The sequence below is a fragment of the Rhipicephalus microplus genome, chromosome 8, assembly GCF_043290135.1.
Source record: "Rhipicephalus microplus isolate Deutch F79 chromosome 8, USDA_Rmic, whole genome shotgun sequence".
NCBI lineage: Eukaryota > Metazoa > Arthropoda > Arachnida > Ixodida > Ixodidae > Rhipicephalus > Rhipicephalus microplus.
The window spans coordinates 28,100,069-28,118,234 of NC_134707.1; the positions used below are offsets into that span (position 1 = coordinate 28,100,069).

Genomic DNA, 18,166 nt, shown 5'->3' on the forward strand with positions numbered 1-18,166 from the left:
TTTGTGATATCGGGGAACGGCGAACGGAAATTTATTTACGTCCTCTGATATTGGGTATTACGTCATGTAATCCTGCCTTCTATCAAGCTCAGCCAGGGTTCACAATAATCTTTTTACCAGTTTTGTTGATCTTCGTACTCCGGATATGCAGCAATCAATCGATGCAGTGGTGGACAGCGATTCCCTCGATCACATTCTGGCATCTACCGCGAAGCAACCACTATGTTTCTAGAGCCCGTCAACACGGGTTCTGCATGTAGTTTAGCAGAAAGCCACGAGCATTCAACGCACCATCCGACACGAATCTTGCCATGAATGGTCCAGACGTTGTATCTGCAAAATAGTGAAGTAACAGGTGGTTTAGTTAACACTTCACAGGTAACAAAATGTAGGACGAGTGAGAGCAATGCCGATATTTTAGGGCATACTAAAGGTGTTTTAGTCTGTCAATAAAATGATTTACCTCATAACATTATGCGATATTTATTTGGGCGGTGAATAGACCTTCATTAATCATGTCACCCAGAAGTACCTTCGCGACGATTTATGAAACCTGTTCTCTGGAATGCTTTGGGTGCTACATGTGACTCTTGGATATGCATTCCCTGCAAAATATTGCGTCTGATATAAAAGTATAGTTTACTTTAAATTTGTTACAACCAACGTATATATTGTCGTAAGCCTGTCAACATGCAGTCCGTTATAGAGATTGATGGAGGTCGCTGCTCTCACTCGCGAAATCGAAGACAGGTGGCGCCACTGTACCGTGATCAACGTGGAGGCTTCGCTATTTGGTCACACGCCCCTCCGTATAATCGTAATGCATTGGTATTTTAGAATCTGTAAAGTCCTTTGACGAGATAAGAAAATTTTTCTCATTAATTTCGTTACGCCGAGATAAGACAATGTAATGGACCATATTCTGATTCTCGTGTTTGGTTTGGCCTAGGGCGCGATTCTGGAAATCCTCGGATTCTGCCAATGGGTGAATTCTGAATGGCACAGAGGAATGCTGTTACCTCTGTGATCGGTTTAAAATAGCGCCTTTGCAAAGTTTGACAATATCGCCGAATTAGATTGTTTCCACGGTAACACCCACAAATCCTGGCTATCAATTAGCAGGACATTGAATGATGTTACGTAACGCACTCATGGTTTGCCTAACATCCAAAACAAACACGTTCTTTAAGTGCACGTCATTTGGATCTGTAAATAACGCACAGGCATTGGCTTATTTCAACATCGAGTTGGTAATGTATCAAAGCGTTGCAATGTGGCATGCCTCACCGGTGACTGGTGCGTTGACAACGGGGTTGGGCATTTCCGTTGATGGGTTAAGCTTGGTGCCGCAAAATCTGACACCACCGAGAAGCAGGTAATCCATGGTACACTCGGTCACACCTAAACCCGCTTCCGTTTCATCTTTGGAAAAAAAAGAAACACAAGTTTTGTTGCACAGCAGATAACTATTTTGTTGGAGTTTGACATGCTTAAAGATGTTCAAGCCAGTAAGGTAAAGAAAACAAGGATTGATACCACGACAAGCAGTAGCATTGAGTACATGAATCGGTTTTTGGGGTAAGCGAGCTTGTTATTTTTTTTATTTTTTAGGTGCCTTTATTATGTCAGCACGTCGAATGTCATGATGGTGATGGCAAGCATTAGACTCACAGCAGGCTTGCGAAGCGAAACAAAAAAAAATAGCCATAGATTCCACAATACATTTACTCGACTAGGGCGCCACATGATGTCTTTCCTACGACGTCATTGTTGTTCGACTTCAAGATGAGTTGGTTTGAGCACGAACAGGGCAATAGTGGTGTAATAACGTCAAAGTCAAAATTTTCTCGCATGAATGTTCTAACTTGATACAGCTCAGGCTCTAATAATCTCGCATTACCTATTAAACGGGGTAGTCCATAACGCTCTAATTGAGTAGACCTTATGTGCTTCTAAACCGCCCCGGTAGTCCAATGGTTATGAAGCTCGGGTATAGTCGCATTATCAGGCCCCAGCCCGGACAGCCACATTATATAAGGGAAATGCTTGAAGTGCTTGTACTTAGATTCAGCTACACGTTGAAGAACTCATGACGGTCAAATTTCTGTAGCCCTTCACTACGGCTTAGTTCCATCATATTGTGACTTTCGGACGTGAAACCCAACAATTGTTGTATATCACATGCTGACATAAAAAATAACACGATATCTCTAAAGAGTTCTCTTTTACTACGAAGAGATAAGTCGCTTGCGTACTCGTCGTGGGTGCATTGTCAGCGCCAACGTTCTGTATTGAGAAGGGCACATTCATTCCAGGAACGGAATAGGTAATGGAACAGTAGCCGGCCTCCTTCCTAAAGCACACGGTGTAGTCCAGGTTGTTGATGTAGCCACGCCTCGGGGGTATCTCTTGCGACTCGGCGTAGTCAAAACTGCTGAAGTTACCGGTTGTGCCGGTGTAGTACTGCAGACAGTTGGAAGGCGCTGCAGGGAGTTGCGGAGACAGCAATGTCAGGGCACCCGGTGGCTTAAAATGGGATCCCAAACTATAAACAAACCACAACAAATTATCATAAACCAGTGTGCGGTCTGGAATCAGGCATATTATTTTTAAAACTGAGCACAGAGCAATTAGTTAATGGACGCGAATAAAAAAATGCAATGTAAAACGGCTGTTTATCTTCTAGGTTTGGTTTGTTCTTGCCTCATTGCCTCTATCAAAAAGAAAAAAAAGTGTATACTTTCATGGTGGGATAGAAGCTAAAAAGCAGCAAATAAGAAGATGAATGCAAAATTTATACCTTCTTTAAAATCCTGTTTTGTCAGTAACGGGCGTTAACGTGTCTCATCACGCTGTCGAAACTACCTTAGTTTATATCATTTATATCACGTGCTAAGTTAAAGGCCTTCCAAGCTTGAAAAAAGCCAAATTATTCAGCCAGATTGTGATTATGCAGTCAAACTGTGCCCAAATGGTTACCGAAAAAATCCCTGAAATTTTGTTTTTTAAGGGTTTTCTTGACTAGAAGGAATCTCCCGGTGACGAGAACGCCACCATCTACGTTTTTGTATTCTGTAAAAGTTAGCTGCCTGAAGTTAATCAGTTTATTACAAGATAAGCAAATGTATTGACTGAGTAAACGACTTTAAGATGTGTTTCTGTGCATTTTTGTAGGCAGGATTTTTTTTAAAAGAACAAGAGGACCTATTTAAGTCCTTAAAATACCCGTATTGTCATTATGTATGCTGGGTAAAACAGCACCCCCTTTCCCCATTCGAATGTCCGAAGGGAGCTCTAGGGCACCCTCTCCCTGGCTATGGACCTGCTTTAGTGTAATGAATGGGAATGAGCCTTAACCTCTCGACGAGCTGTCGCATTTGATCTGCGATATCTTGATGTTCCAGCGGCTGTTTCTCGTCCCATTGGTCTCAACGTAAAGGGTCACTGGTCCGGGAGACATGTCCACGTCGATGTACACTGCGGCACCGACAAAACTACCGTGAGATCACTGTTACATTTGTACGCAAAAAAATATGACCTCACCACAAAATCAGTTTCTTCGAGATTAAGAACACCTCATGTACACTGCGATAATTCAACGAAATTCAATTAAGCTCTGTCTACAAACCCTACATTACGCTGGCGGCTTAGGCGAGCAGCTACCCTACGCTGTGCCCAACTTTTACTTCCTATAATTTTTCATGACATTTTGTGTGTTTCCAAAGAGCAAAAATGTTTTTGCTTCAAGTCTGCCATTTGTTATCGTCATTTACACTAGCTAATATGCTAGCAGGGTATCTGTGAGGGCTCAATGTACAACCGTGCTCAAGTGAGTTTATCTTTAAAGATAATTTGGCTACGGCTCAGGCCAGAAATGTACTATAAAACTGTTTTGAAACTACTAAGTCAAAAAAGTACTGTATTATAGGTACATACGAACATAATCATTGGGAATAGTCTTTCTATTTATGATAGTTTTTAAATTACTCCGACAGATATTAGTAGAGAAAACCAGGTGTTCTTCAAACGTCTCTTTTTTGTATAATTTGACTTCTCGAGCCTTGAGCCTTATGCATTTTGAGAAGCATTGATCTGCGGTATTTCAAGATATACTGAAAAGATAATCAGCTGTTTGTCATTATTTAAATAATATCGATCTTCTTCAAAGATGGACGAGCGCCGAAATAATACAAGGTGCAATCACTTCAGTGCTCGCTTTTTTTTTTTTGCTGGACAAAACGTAGGGGAACCAACAGACAACGAAGCCACCACCTTTAGAGGATGAGTCCGTTGCCCTACATTGGACCGAAGGTTGTAAGATCCGATTGTTTATGGTTTGATTTCTGCCTTCTGGAAGTTTATATTTTTTCCACTTTATGTCACTACTGCAGTAATACGAAAAGATGGGCTTGTTGCTCTTGTTGCATACCGAAGTTTTAACACACACGAGAACAAATACAATAGAGACGCCGAGACCATCGCAGTTCCTGTGTCTTTATCGCATTTGTCACCGTCTGTGTGTACTTGAGCTTCAGTATGCACTTTATGTACTCTTCATTCATACGTAATTATTGCGCTACCGTTAAAACGCGCAAGTAATGAACCCTAAATATTTATCGACAGCACTGCTTGTTGGTTTCATTAGGTTCGTGGCGATTGTTGGCTTGGTTAGGTTGATCACATCGCTAGTTTTGACATACAGCATACAGTCCTTCATCTGAGACTTTTCTACAAGGCAACTCGTTCCGCTAAATCTGGCACTAAGCGTGTGAGCGCATGCGGCGAAAAAATTCCGCGATCACGTAAACTGACGGTGCTGGCCGGTGTTGAGACCGCACAGAGGCGGAACCACGTTGTTGGCGTTGTGTCCCGTCACAATCAACTTCTCGCCGTCGCAGTTGCCGACCGTGGGCCGCTCCAGGTCGAACTCGTCGAAGTCGAGCCGCAACTGGCAGATGCGCTCGCTGAGCTTGAACACCTGCACGGCGCAGCTCGACTGGCCGCCCGCGCCCCCGTCACCACTAGGCGGCGCTTGAGTAGCCCCGGTGGCGGCATGGAATCTCGGGCTGCTGAAGTAGGTGCTGTTCAACGTGATCATGGAGCTGCAGCTGGCGGTCACTGCATTCGTGTAGAAAACAACAACACTGCTGTTTTATCCTCCGGTTAGATAGTTGAAATGCCGTAGGTACCTATGTCTAGGCTAAACTATACGCCTCTCAAAAGTGCGAAAGATTATTTGGGTCTGCGGGAGGATCAATGGTTCGCAGCAATAAGTTTACCTATTGAAATTCTGCGGTCATGTATACGCACGACAGAACAATTGAATATCACAGCAACAAGACAACATGTTCCGTCACACAGCATGAAGACACAGGTGTGTTCACGTATATTGTATTGTCCCCTTCTGTGTGCAGCACTATCGTACTACGATGTTGTACGCAATGCCCGTCATTCGAATCCATTATTCGACTATGTTTACACAAAGGCAGTAACTACAGTTGATCTTTCTCCTGTTGGTCTCAGCAATGCTCTCCCTGGTCGAATTATTACAGTATTATCATTATTATAACTCCAAATGTACTTTCAAAACAAGAAGAGTTGGAGAAGAAAATACTTATTTGATGACATGTATTCTGGATTGTTCCACTGCCGATGTCTTTGAGGTAGAAAATGCGTTACACGTAATATTTTAATGAGAATCGTTTATTTTGTTTTTTTTATGAACTCAGAAGAAAGCTGGTTGCTCCACAGCTGATGCTTATCTTGTACACACGTGTTGATCGTTCCGTATTCTGCAAGAAATGGATAATCAGCATGCAGAATAACGCTGTATTTTCTTATTGCCCGACAAATTTTGGCTCTAAGCATAATATACGTTTACCACGACGATGTCAATGTGTGGTGAACATTTATTGAAAATGCTCTTTTGCGGGGTTGAGCAGCTGCACCTCTGTGAAGGAGTAACAATAAAGACGATATTTTCATCGGGCGTAAATGTCGCTCCGGCTTTTTCATTCGGCACTTACCAGAATATTAGCCCATGAAATCAGTTAGAAATGAACCTGTCATGTAGTGCGAGTTCATTGCTTCAATCGGACGAAAAGTTCTGAACGAACACTCAGAGAGACATTTTAATTCCGAAGCTACTAACTAAAGCCCACATCCCGTTTGCTCCTCCGCACAGCAATTCTCACTGATTAAAAGCCTGCCAAATGAAGTGGAAGAAAACTCACTTCCAGGCCGCGCTCGAATGAACTTCTACTTTCGTAATTTGATAGCCTGATGGGACAAGACTTCAAGTTGGTTTTGGTACTAAAACAGCCTGAAAGCTTCATTTTACCTAGCAGCTCTCCAGTTACACAAAATTAATGCCCATCTTGTTCATCTGATCTTTACGAATCAAAACCTTAGTGTGAGCTATGTTTAACAACTAATTGAAACGAGGTGCCTGTCAACGCAAATACGGGATGCAGACTGTGTATTTCGTCTACACTTTAGATAGCTGAGACAATAACTTCTCATTCGTTCGCTCAGGCAGTTAGCCGTGGTGATTATTGCATCTTCGCCATTGTAGCATGCGGAAACGTGCGTATAGTTTGTAAGCCGCATACGTCCCTCTAAGGTCCCTATAAACCAGGTGCGTAACAAGAGCTGCGGCAGCTTGGGCTAGTTGGTGTGACATGACGATAGTTATAGCGCGAGAACAGAACGACGACACAGAGACAAGAAGGACATCCTCGTGTCCTTCGTGTCCTTCTTGTCTCTGTGTCGTCGTTCTGTTCTCGCGCTATAACTATCGCCGTGTAACAAGAGCTTCACATGCCGGGTGAAGTACTAATGTCAATATCGACTATAACACTGTCTTTGTGAAACGCACTAAATATGTGGGCCTCAAATTAAGCTCCAGGACTGATAGTGCCACCATGTTGTCATCAGTTAGACAAGAACAACATACATACAATATACACGAAGAAAATGAGTGTAATCGAACGCGTTGAACGAAGGTCGTAGTTTCGGTTCCTGTCCACGGAAAGTTACCTTTTTGTCCATTTTTCTTTCTCCAAGTTTACGTTACAATTACCTCTAATAACATCCCTTATACTCCCTCTAGCATTATTGCCTGTTTTTTCTCATGAACATATTACGAATGGGTGTCTCAAATGGCAGGGGGGGAAGCGCCCCGCTGGCTGCCCCCCTTGAAGTATTCTATGCTACGGCATAGAATATTTTTATGTGCAGAAGGAATAAGCTTTGCTAACACACTGAGATCTTGTGTGTCTATGTAAAATGTATTACCAGCTTGGTGACTTTGCTCCTAACTCACTCCTAACTAATCTTACCTGTCATATCAAGGCAGTAAAAGATAAGTTGCCCATGCTGAATGACCCCTCCCTCCCACACTGCGCACGCATCTAACTGCAAAAAAGATTTTATGGATACCCTTGCCAAGGTAGTACAGCTTTACGAGAGGGGACTTGACCCCGGACCATTTTGTGTGCAGAAGATACTAGGACGTTGGGCATCTGCCTCAGTTGCGCAGAAAGCAACTAAAGCACTGCTACTTTACCTTAAGTCAACAAACCTGAGCGACCGCCTGTAAACTGTGTGTGCTCCCCGAGTGTGCTCGTGATTGTGTGTACCTTCTCATCTTTCTGCAACCTCTTTTCTCCCCTTTATCCCCTCCCCAGTGCAGGGTAGCAAACCGGATGTGCGTCTGGTTAACCTCCCTGCCTTTCCTTGCATCTTTATCTCTCTCTCTCTCTTGTCGAACAAAATGAGCAATGAGAAAACAGGGTCAAATGGGGGTCTGGGTCTTTTGCTTTGTGAAATTATTTTCGTCGGCGGGTGCTAAAAACGCACTGATAACAAAACATAAAGATGGCCGAAGAAAAAAAATTGATGCCGAAACCCGGGATCGAACCAGGGACCTTTAGATCTTCAGTCTAACGCTCTCCCAACTGAGCTATTTCGGCACGGATGTAGGGCATCTTCAAACAACAGGTAAATCGAAATAATATGAATTATTTATATATGTTTATCACGTAAAAAAAAGAAGGCAGTGAAATGCTGTATTTTTTGCTTGTTGTTGTTGTTGTTGTTGTTGTTGTTGTTGTTGTTGTTGTTGTTGTTGTTGTTGTTGTTGTTGTTGTTGTTGTTGTTGTTGTTGTTGTTGTTGTTGTTGTTGTTGTTGTTGTTGTTGTTGTTGTTGTTGTTGTTGTTGTTGTTGTTGTTGTTGTTGTTGTTGTTGTTTTTCGCCGACTAGATTCGTACCGTACAAAATTCTTGTGCTGAACACATTTACGTGACGTAACGCAGAACTGTGTTGCCACACCGGAGTTGTAGCAAAGTTGCGTGTTGGTCCGGCTAGCAACCACAGCTACGAGGTGACTGCATTTTTTGCGGGCGACGTGCCTTGCATGTAGCCGATCGGCGATGAAAGGGACAAAAAAGAAATTTTCGCGTATCAGTAAATTTCTGTTTGACAATGCCGAACCGCAACTTTTGCGGCGAAAATGCGATTGGAAAGCGAGAAAAGGTTGCAAGAAGAAAATGCTATTGGCGACGCCACCCCGAGCTTCTCACACTGTTCACCATGACGTCTTGGACCGGATGATGTCTACTAGAGCCTATGCTGTGCCTAAGTGGTATTAATGAAGTACACTGTTTTCGAAGAGAGGTCAGAGATTTTGCGTACAAATATAAGAAAATTAGTTGAGGAAATGATGCCTCAATACGAAAAGCGCTCTCTAAAATCCGTGACGTGATGAGCGGGAATTTCGGCGCAATATTTGAAACTGAAACCTGAACCTTGATAGTATACTCAATTAGTAAACCTATGGTTACGAAAAGAAATTCACCTGGGGTTTCAAAGCACAATTGAACATTTTAAACTGATTCATTATTTCACTTCAGTCCACCTTTAACAATACTGGCGATACCTGACATTTACCGAGTTCGCCAAAGCGACGGCACAGGCAAACACAAGAATTGTCCTGAGCACCAGCTTACGCGCAACTAACGGTTGCTGCATTACAGCATATACAGTAACACTAGTTGCTGCGGATGTTTTTTATGTTACTACGTCATTCCAGAAACAATGACAACTATAAGATGTGAACTCGCCGGAAAGCTGACCCAGACAACTGACACGACCGCATTCACTGCCAGAAACGTAGCTTAATGGACACTCGACTAATATATATATTTAACAAGCGAACAAGTGATGCACACACACACACACACACACACACACATATATATATATATATATATATATATATATATATATATATATATATATATATATATATATATATATATATATATATATATATATATATATATATATGTATATATATATATATATATATATATATATATATATATATATATATATATATATATATAGCGTTGTGCATTCGTACTCCATTTATCGCATAATATTGTCACACTCGCGTTTATTATGTAATCGTGATGTATTCGGGTTTCACCTACAAGAACTGTTATCAGTGCTCGGCGCAGACTGCGTTGCAATGCTTGGCAAGCATCATGATTGTGTGAAGTAATTTTGCGAAGATTGCGCACCACAGACGAATAGTCTCGGACCTAGACTATTCTCGGTCCTTATCGCTGCTGGCCACGTAAGCCCTCGAATGACCTCTACTCTAGGTCACTCGAGGGCTTGCGCAGCTCTTGCAGCGATAATGCCGGAATTCGATAGCACATGCATGAAAGCCGAAGTGCTTTACCGCTTGGTAGATTACTCGACGGCCGATGCTGTTCTCACCGCTATGAGTGCACGGCTGGTGTCGCTTGTATTTCGCCTCTCCCTTTCCGGGCAGTTCTTCGCACTAATAAAGAGTCACGCATTTTTAAGTCCTACCAGAGACTTCTTCCCCGTCATGGCCACATGACAATACAGAGGGCGTGTTCCTTACGTGAGCAGCACACTCCGAATCCAAAGGCACATGGTCCGTAGGCGGTCCCTCCCCTCTCCATGCACTCCTGGAAGGCGTAGCAGGTACCCTCCTGTCCCCAGCTTCCCGTGCACATCAGGTTGGGAAAGCGCACCACATGTAGCAGGTGCAGGACTGCGATAAGACGTGGTCCAGACGGAAGCTTTACATATAACCTTCTTATTGTCACTAAATACTTACTGCCACTAAACTGCTTGCTCAAGTTGTACATTTTCCTTGCAATAAATAGGTTGTCTATGCTAACCTTCTGTAAAAGGTCGTGGTCTTAGTCAAGCCCATTAGAGGCTTTTTAACCAGGGCCTTCAGCATCGCGAGTGTTGAACAAAGTGTCAAAGTTTCAGAAGTTTAAATCAGTGCACAGCGCTCGTCCGGCGTCCTTCTCCCGAGTATCTGTCAGTTTAGCACTGGTTTTTTTTTTTTTTTTTAAGGAAGCAGGCACACTCGTCAGCGAAGGTTTAGCACCACAAGATTACGTCCTCTGGTCGCGTGCCGTCTGCTGTGGAGAGCAGTGCTTTGACACGATTGCTGTGAAGAACATTACCCGGACGGAATTGGCCAGGGAAACACTCTTGACAGCAGAGGACAACGATGTACGTTGTTGGTCAAAAGTTTGCAGGCCACACTTCGAAAGAAATACAAGAGACAGTAGCTAGGGAACATTTGCCCTCCTCTCCATACGTGTATGTACTCTTAGTCAGTTCATGGTTAAATGTTGGCAAGAAGCAGGAAACCAGACAAAAACTGCCCGGCTAATTATAAGATATATTTGGCACTCTAAGTGGGACCTGACAAAAAATGTACAGCAATGATCCGTATACTTTTACTCATGAGTGAACATACGTTTTAAATTTATTCGATGCTTGGAACTTTAGTGCGAACACTTTCGTCTTTGTACATTTTAGTAAAGTATCTCCAGCCTGTTTCTGCCCCGCCGTCATGGCACTCGGCTGCTGACCCGTAGGCCGCGGGATCGAATCTCGCGTGCGGCGGCTGCATTTTAGATGGAGGCGAAAACGCTGTACGCCCATGTGCTCAGAGATGGGTTCACGATAAAGAACCCAAGGTGGTCGAAATTTCCCGAGCCCTCCACTAAGGCGTCTCTCATAATCATACGGCTGATTTAAGACGTTAAACTCCTGAAATTATTATTATCTCCTATCCTTTTCGAAGACGTGGGAAGCTGCGCATTTCGCTGACCCGTACCTGCATACTTTGTTGACGCTATGACAAAGTATGACGCTATTACGAATTATTGCTGCGTCATTTGTGATCATTATAAAGCTTTGCACCCCTCACGCGTTGCACAATTTGCATCCTGTGAGACTTACGCTTTTGCTACATAATACTGTGTGTGTTTAAATGTATACAATGCGAATAAAATAGCTAGAACTATATATACAAAAGTGCATGGACAATATAAATAACATTTTGGAAGAAAGACTTTTCTAAAATGGAATAAAGCAGCATATTCCTATTGCAGGGCCTGAAACATTGAAAAGATGTGATATATGCAGGTGTAATGACCCGACTTGACCAGACAAGTACGTTAATAACAAATATATAATGGAAGAAAACAAGAAACTGCTATGACTTGGTGGTAGGGCAGTTGACATCTACGCAGAATGCGTGGTTTTAATTCTGGCTGGAACTCTGGTCTCCAAAGGCGCCTCTGCATGAATGCCAAAAAAAAAAAATTTCGTTTCCAGCAAAGATTAGAAAAAATGAAAAATACTGGGTCGATTACGCCTGTGCATATAAAAAAATGACTCTAAAACAATATTTCAGTGCAAAACAAGCCCTAGAAGTCACATGATCTAAAACCCTTTCTGCGCTGGCCCCCGCCATTTCACCGTGACTTGTGTCAAGTCATGCGCTGCATGGCGCGGAGCAGCCGTCTTCCAGCAAAATTTCTGCCACTGCAAATTACTCAATTTCAATGCCAAGCTGAAGAAAGCTCAAGTGTACCACTTATGCGCGCAGCTGACCACGGAACGATATCGTTCGACGGAATGCAGACGTTGAACAGCTATAGCTGCTTCTTACGTCACGACCCTTTATAAAAAAAATAGTAGTGGCTTATGTCGGCTATGTCAGGATATATGCCAAGATATACGGAATGGCGCACGCACAGACACACTCGTGGACGGACGGACTTGCGGAAGAACTCACGCGAACGAAGCACCCGATCTCTGGTGACACACCATGTCAGAAGCTTTCGGACCTTCCCCGGCGTGCCAGCTTTGTGCCGCGTGACGTCACAGCTACTCGGGAATGCGCAGCATGACTCACGATAAGCCACGTGACATTGCTCAACCTCTCCCAGTGTTGCTCGTGCCTTAAACCCGAAAACGCGAATGACCTGTGAGTCTGCAGGCGCTAATTTTGGCCTACTCCCAGGCCGCTCACGTTTTTATGCAAGTATTCAGTTATAATATAGGTGCTCAGCCAAACGCGCTAACATTTTCTGAACGAATTCGCGAAAGCGCAAGGATTAACTCATATAGCACCGGTTGTGATGAAAAGTTGGGTATCCTTGCTCCGTTTAGTATCACGCTGGGAAGGTCATGTGATCCACCAAAATGGAAGCAAGAGTGCAAGTTACAAGCACGTGTAATGACCATCCCTGCCATCATTGCCCTAAAAGTCGAACGCCATGAAGAAGGATCCTTCCCGACTACGTAAAACCCACGAATACTGCTTGCGGATCACTGCCATGATTTTGTGAATTTCATTTTTGCAGTTTTTACCGTTCTTTCAGTATCTCTGTCATCTTCAGTAGTGTTTGTCTTTGTCCGTTCTTCATGCCAACTCTAATCCACCACGGATTGCCTATTCTACGCGCTGTGGGGCATACTTTGTTACTTAATCTCAAATCTCACTTCCGGTGCTAACGACGACAGTGCGCAATGCTAGCTAAGCACTTCCGGTTGGATGCACCCAGGGATATCTGCAGTCGTCGACCTGCTCACCTGCCTCTTCTTTCCTGATCTTGCCATCGTATTGACCTCTTTTGAACCCCGATTCACTTTCCATTCTAAACAGAGCCATCCTTATTTGCCTATGCACGGTATGCATATAGTAGCCAGACGCGCCCACGTAAACACCTGGCGGCGTCTGGTTTCGTCACACCCATGTACTTCCTGGGCACGGCTTTCTACAGGCGTATTTGTTTTTTCGCCGTATCGCATTTCCTGGAACGGCCATGTGCGACTCCCAGGGTTACGTGCCCCAAGTAGCAATGCCGTCGTGATACTGCACGATGTCGTAAGAGGAACAACGACGAACGAGAAGCACTGCCTTCGCATGACTTCCGTGTCAGATAACATTCAGAGCAGGCTGGCACAAGCACAGCGTGGTCGCTTCATTGCTGTTTATAGGTCAGCCTTCTTTTATTTCTAACTTTGTTTATGCAAGAGTTGTTCACCGCGTTGGGGAATGGCCTATAAAGTTGTCACGCGGAGCGCTTGAAGAGGATGTGAGCGCATCGCTGATGTCCCGCAACGTCACGATCATCACTCGCCATACACCCTTCTCTGAGGGTGTACCAGCAAAGAAAAGGGTGTTACATTCATTCAAAAAGAATGTAAATCTGTAAAACACCCTTTTTACACCCATAAGGGTGTAAAAATATTACTGTGCACAGCGCTGCCTCACACGTATGAGCCTGCAGTGAATGTCCACGCTTTCCACAGCAAGTGTGTCTAAAGAGACGAGAAAAGATGATATGCAACACATGGACGTATTCCATGTTTATAAACAGCGGTATAGGCGCCGTCGACGAAGACGTTTGTAGCAACGCAGAGCGTGGGCCCCACAGAGCTCAGAGCGCACCACCACCCTCTACGATCACGTGCCAGCTGGCACAGAATCTGAAAAGCTGCCTCCCAGCACAGATCATCAACACTTTGGCGAGGATGGCTCCTCCCCAACGCCGTATACAAAAATCGAAGACTGTTGACGTAGTTTTCGAATAACAAGGCAACCTCTTTCAAAGAAACCTTAGATGGTACGGTAACAATTTTTCAAACAGTGAAATGATTCTGAAAACTTCTGCTTGAAACAAATATTCACAAGTTTTAACTAAGAGACGTTACAAGAAATTCTAACACAAAAATATTACAACCATTTTGCCGCAGGAAAGCTCGTGCAGAGCAGCAACTGGAACGATCGCAACTGTTTGTGCCAGCAGCCTGAAGTTTTGCAGTGGCTGCAGCATCCCACTGATATACAGCTTTTAAACAACCTTGATGCATAAACATTTCGAAGTTTTTCATGTGTTAGCATAATCAGGCTAAATATAGCGGATTTATTTTTAACTTATTTATTTATTTGTTTATCTATTTTTAAAATACTCCGGTCAAAAAGTCCAAGCAGGGTGGAAGCAGATGAAGCTGTTGCTTCAGAGACACTGAAGTTTTAAGCAAGAACACCAGTATACTGTGATCAACATTGCGTCACTGATCCGGCAAGCTTAAGTGCTGCATGCATCTGGCTAAGTCGATGATGAAAAACAAGAAAAGTTGTCTCTAACAACTCTTTCGAGCAACATTCTGGCTGGTAATTATTTGAAAAATATTCGATATTTCGAATGTGCACCATTTGGTTCGAGTACTGAATCACACGGAACACTATTTGATCCGTCATTGAATTTTTTAAATGTCCCGCCATCACTCACATGCATCTTCACACGTATTGCGATCATGTCGATCATACAGCCTCCTGATCAATGGTGGAGTCAGAGCTTGGGTGTTCAAAAGGTCCCACTTCGCCTCCCACCACTCAACCCACCACTCAACCCGAATAACAAAGCCTGGACTACGTCCCAGCTTCCACCCGCTACACATTCACGCATCACCCACACTGGAATATTTTTTTTGTTATAAACTTCACAAGACAAAAGAGCTTAAGCACTTTCGTGGTGCTTAATTTACAAGGATTTCTGTTGGCGGATGGTTTATGTGCCTTGATAATGGCGGCGATAACTCGAGACAATAAAATGACAGCACGAGGAAATACCTTAATTTCATTCCGTTTTTTTTGGCACCACAAGCGCATAAGAAAACAAAATAAAGAAAGAGTGCCGAAACCCGGGATCGAACCAGGGACCTTTAGATCTTTAGTCTAACGCTCTCCCAACTGAGCTATTTTGGCACGCATTCGAAGGCGTCGCCAATTTTTCACATAGTGTAAATGCTCCCGTAGCTTCGTACACTTGGACAGACAGTAGCACTACAACTTCTTTATGCTCTTCATGTCATGCCTCTCGGCTGCTTTGAAGGTTGCGGATTCCGGTCTCATTGGCGGAAAGAGTGCAATGTCGTCGACATTAATTTCTATAAATTTAATTCAGAACCGCAAATAATGACCCGTGTGCTTTTTTTAAATCTTAATTGTTTGTTGGTTTCCCCAGTTATGCACAATACAAAAAAAAAACAGGCCTCTCGAGCAATTTTCCTAAGGCTGTTGTTTATATAAAATTCAAAGTAGAATATTCACATTCCACATACTTTGTTACGACTACACTGTTTGGAATACGCACCGTAGGCTTAGTGAGCGGGTGTAGATCATTACTGTCGCAGGATTTATAAGCTCCGATAATTTCAGCGATCGATAAATATTCACCTTGCACCAAGCAGACACCATCTACATTTATGACGTCATTGCCAGTTTGGGTACGAACTTGACGGTGGTGCATGCATCCTTTTTACGTGTATGTCTCGACCTAAAAACCTCTATATACCTATCAAGAACGGCTGCGAAATCAAGAACTGCTTCTCCTATCCAGTGATGCAGAACTATCGACAGCATTCTCAATACAATTGATGGTTGGGTCACTATCGAACTATCGATGGTGCGATCCCAATCAAAAGCACTATGATAGTTCGATGGTATACTATGAAACATTAATTTCGATAGCAATTTAAAGAGTGTAAAACCGACTGCGCGAACTCATCGATCCGTAAACTTGGTTACCCGTGGACGTAGTCCATGGTTGTGGGGATAACTACGGCAGGAACGGCAAGGCAGCGCTATATCTTGAATTTATTCACTACAACATGGAGCGGACAGCTCCAAAAGTATTTCTTTGTTTACTTATGTACCTTTGGACCTACTAGCTTTTTTCATGTGCTGATCGGCAAAAGAATACAAAGCAAGCAAATCAAAGCACAAATCACGAACAGAAAAGATATATCCGCCCGAGAATTCGAAACAAGGCCATCCGCCCGGGGCACACAAAAACGATCAAGGGAAGCAACAAGGGTAGCTGATAACACGTGGCTTTGTGATTGCTCGTTCACTCAAGCGAAGGTGCTGCCTTTTGGACGCCGAAACAAAATTTTCAAGTGAGATTACTCGCAACAATTTGCTTGAAAGAAAGGTTGCATTGTCCATATGCCCTTGGCCTACCTGTTCTTGGTGGTTAACCACTTCAGTTTTCGCAAGGAATTCTGAAGACAACATTTGGACAATATCTCGAAGCACAAATCTAGTTGGTCCTGCAGCTAAACCAACTATACAGCATTTGGTTCACAACGATCTTCCGGCAGCAAGCCAAATTCTGTGGTTCGCTGAGAGGCAACGGGTTGAGCACTAAACTACCGCTACAAACGCAGAATTAATGGTTCGCCACTACTTGGGGTTACCTCCAGAAACAATGAAAAACAAGCCTTTAGAATTCTGCCACTCTTGGCATTGCGCTACAACGCCGCGTCTTGTCAAATGGCATGTCTTCCGCTGCTGAACAGATCATTTCAGAAAAAATGAGCAGGCTAAATAGAGCGAATATTGACGTGATTGTGTTCCTTCCCCAATATGCTTGGCTTACAAATGATGAATAAATTCAACGGTGAAGCCATAGCGGCAAAGAAGCCTTCCACGTCACGAAACTGAAAGAGCTCGAATTTGTGTTGCGTTCACTCCGTGGATATGCTGTGATTTTTAGTCTGAAAGAAACGAGAAAAGGACGACTGAATGCACCAAAACGAAAGTTTAAAAGTAGCAAGAAAGCAGCCACGGAGCCGACCGAAAAGCTTTTGTCGCCACACGGGGTCGAAATGCCGCCAATTCGGCTCAATGTACCAACCTACGGCCAGCCTACTTCATGCCACCAGAGTGAAAATTGGCATGAAGTAGTGTGAAAAATAAGACAGCGATACCACAGCTCTTTCTTGGTGAAGTGTTTTGAGTGCATCATGCAGTGCTAAAAAAAGTCAGCTAAAACTTTATGCAAAACGGGAAGTTATTTCAATCTCGAAGCAAGTGTTTTTCCTTGTCTGGGAGATGATTTAGACTCCAACCAAAAGTTTTGAAGAAACCGGACGTTTTGAAATCGACTTGGTTGTTTCCTCAGGGGTGACTGTGTAGCTACGTAGCAGCGGCGTCTTCAAAGTACTCGTGAGGCGGATAATGAGAGTCTAAATCATCTCCCAGTTTCATACCCAACCAGACAGACTTCTGTCGAATGTTTACATTCAAGTTTTTCCTTGTCTACGCGTAGAAAAATAGTGGGCGATTACTGCCGCTTTCTGATTGGGAAAAAAGCGTGGTTGCACAAGAACACACTTGAAGAAATAACCTAACACCTCTGCCTGAACTTTGCTATTAATACACACAAAGGTCAACATACGAAATTGCACAGCGGCACCTCTGTTAGGGCCTAATCAAGTGTGGGGCCAACGGATCGGCTTTATGCTCTCCCAGAGTAGAGTATCATGCACTCAAAATCGTTAACCACTTAATCTAAAGGACAGCAATTTCCTTTCACCACATCTCGTTTTACGAGAGTAGACATTCTTACTTTTAATCGGGTTTTATTGCGCGATCATCTTTTCTACAATAGTGTGGGAATGATTTTGGCGTTTTACTGCAGATATTTTTCGTTCAGGACAAGGATAATGTGTGTGTGTGTATGGGCCAGGCCAGCACAAGCTGGACAGTCAAATGACTTCTTTAGAGACCTGGATGCGTAGGCATATCAGTCGGGGGAGCAAGGAGGACGCAAGCACCCCCACTGAGAAAAGCTGGGGGGCTGAGCCACCCCCCCCCCCCGCCCTGTCGGCTGCATGCTGGAACAAAAACAAGTAAGGCGAAATTTTCCCTCACCACTGTATTAACTCAATGTTATTGTTATGGAAAAAAGAAAATATTACGAGGCAAATCTGAAATGTAGTGATAATTTTTCAACATTT

General features: G+C 43.5%; 1 protein-coding gene and 2 non-coding genes across 3 annotated transcripts in view; all 3 read right to left on the bottom strand.

Moving 5' to 3' along the window:
* Positions 1 to 18,166, bottom strand: part of LOC119165280 (uncharacterized) — a 96,277-nt gene continuing 78,111 nt past the window's right edge. The window contains exons 2-7 of the mRNA XM_075871390.1: positions 9,939 to 10,091; positions 4,813 to 5,118; positions 3,358 to 3,477; positions 2,256 to 2,483; positions 1,288 to 1,422; positions 1 to 333 (exon numbers count right to left, since the gene is read on the bottom strand). Of these exons, the coding sequence (XP_075727505.1) occupies positions 239 to 333; positions 1,288 to 1,422; positions 2,256 to 2,483; positions 3,358 to 3,477; positions 4,813 to 5,118; positions 9,939 to 10,053 (999 nt within the window). The 5' untranslated portion in view covers positions 10,054 to 10,091 and the 3' untranslated portion in view covers positions 1 to 238. The remainder of the gene's footprint in view (positions 334 to 1,287; positions 1,423 to 2,255; positions 2,484 to 3,357; positions 3,478 to 4,812; positions 5,119 to 9,938; positions 10,092 to 18,166) is intronic.
* Positions 7,901 to 7,973, bottom strand: TRNAF-GAA (transfer RNA phenylalanine (anticodon GAA)). Its single transcript has one exon. It is a non-coding gene; the product is annotated as a tRNA-Phe (tRNA).
* Positions 15,056 to 15,128, bottom strand: TRNAF-AAA (transfer RNA phenylalanine (anticodon AAA)). Its single transcript has one exon. It is a non-coding gene; the product is annotated as a tRNA-Phe (tRNA).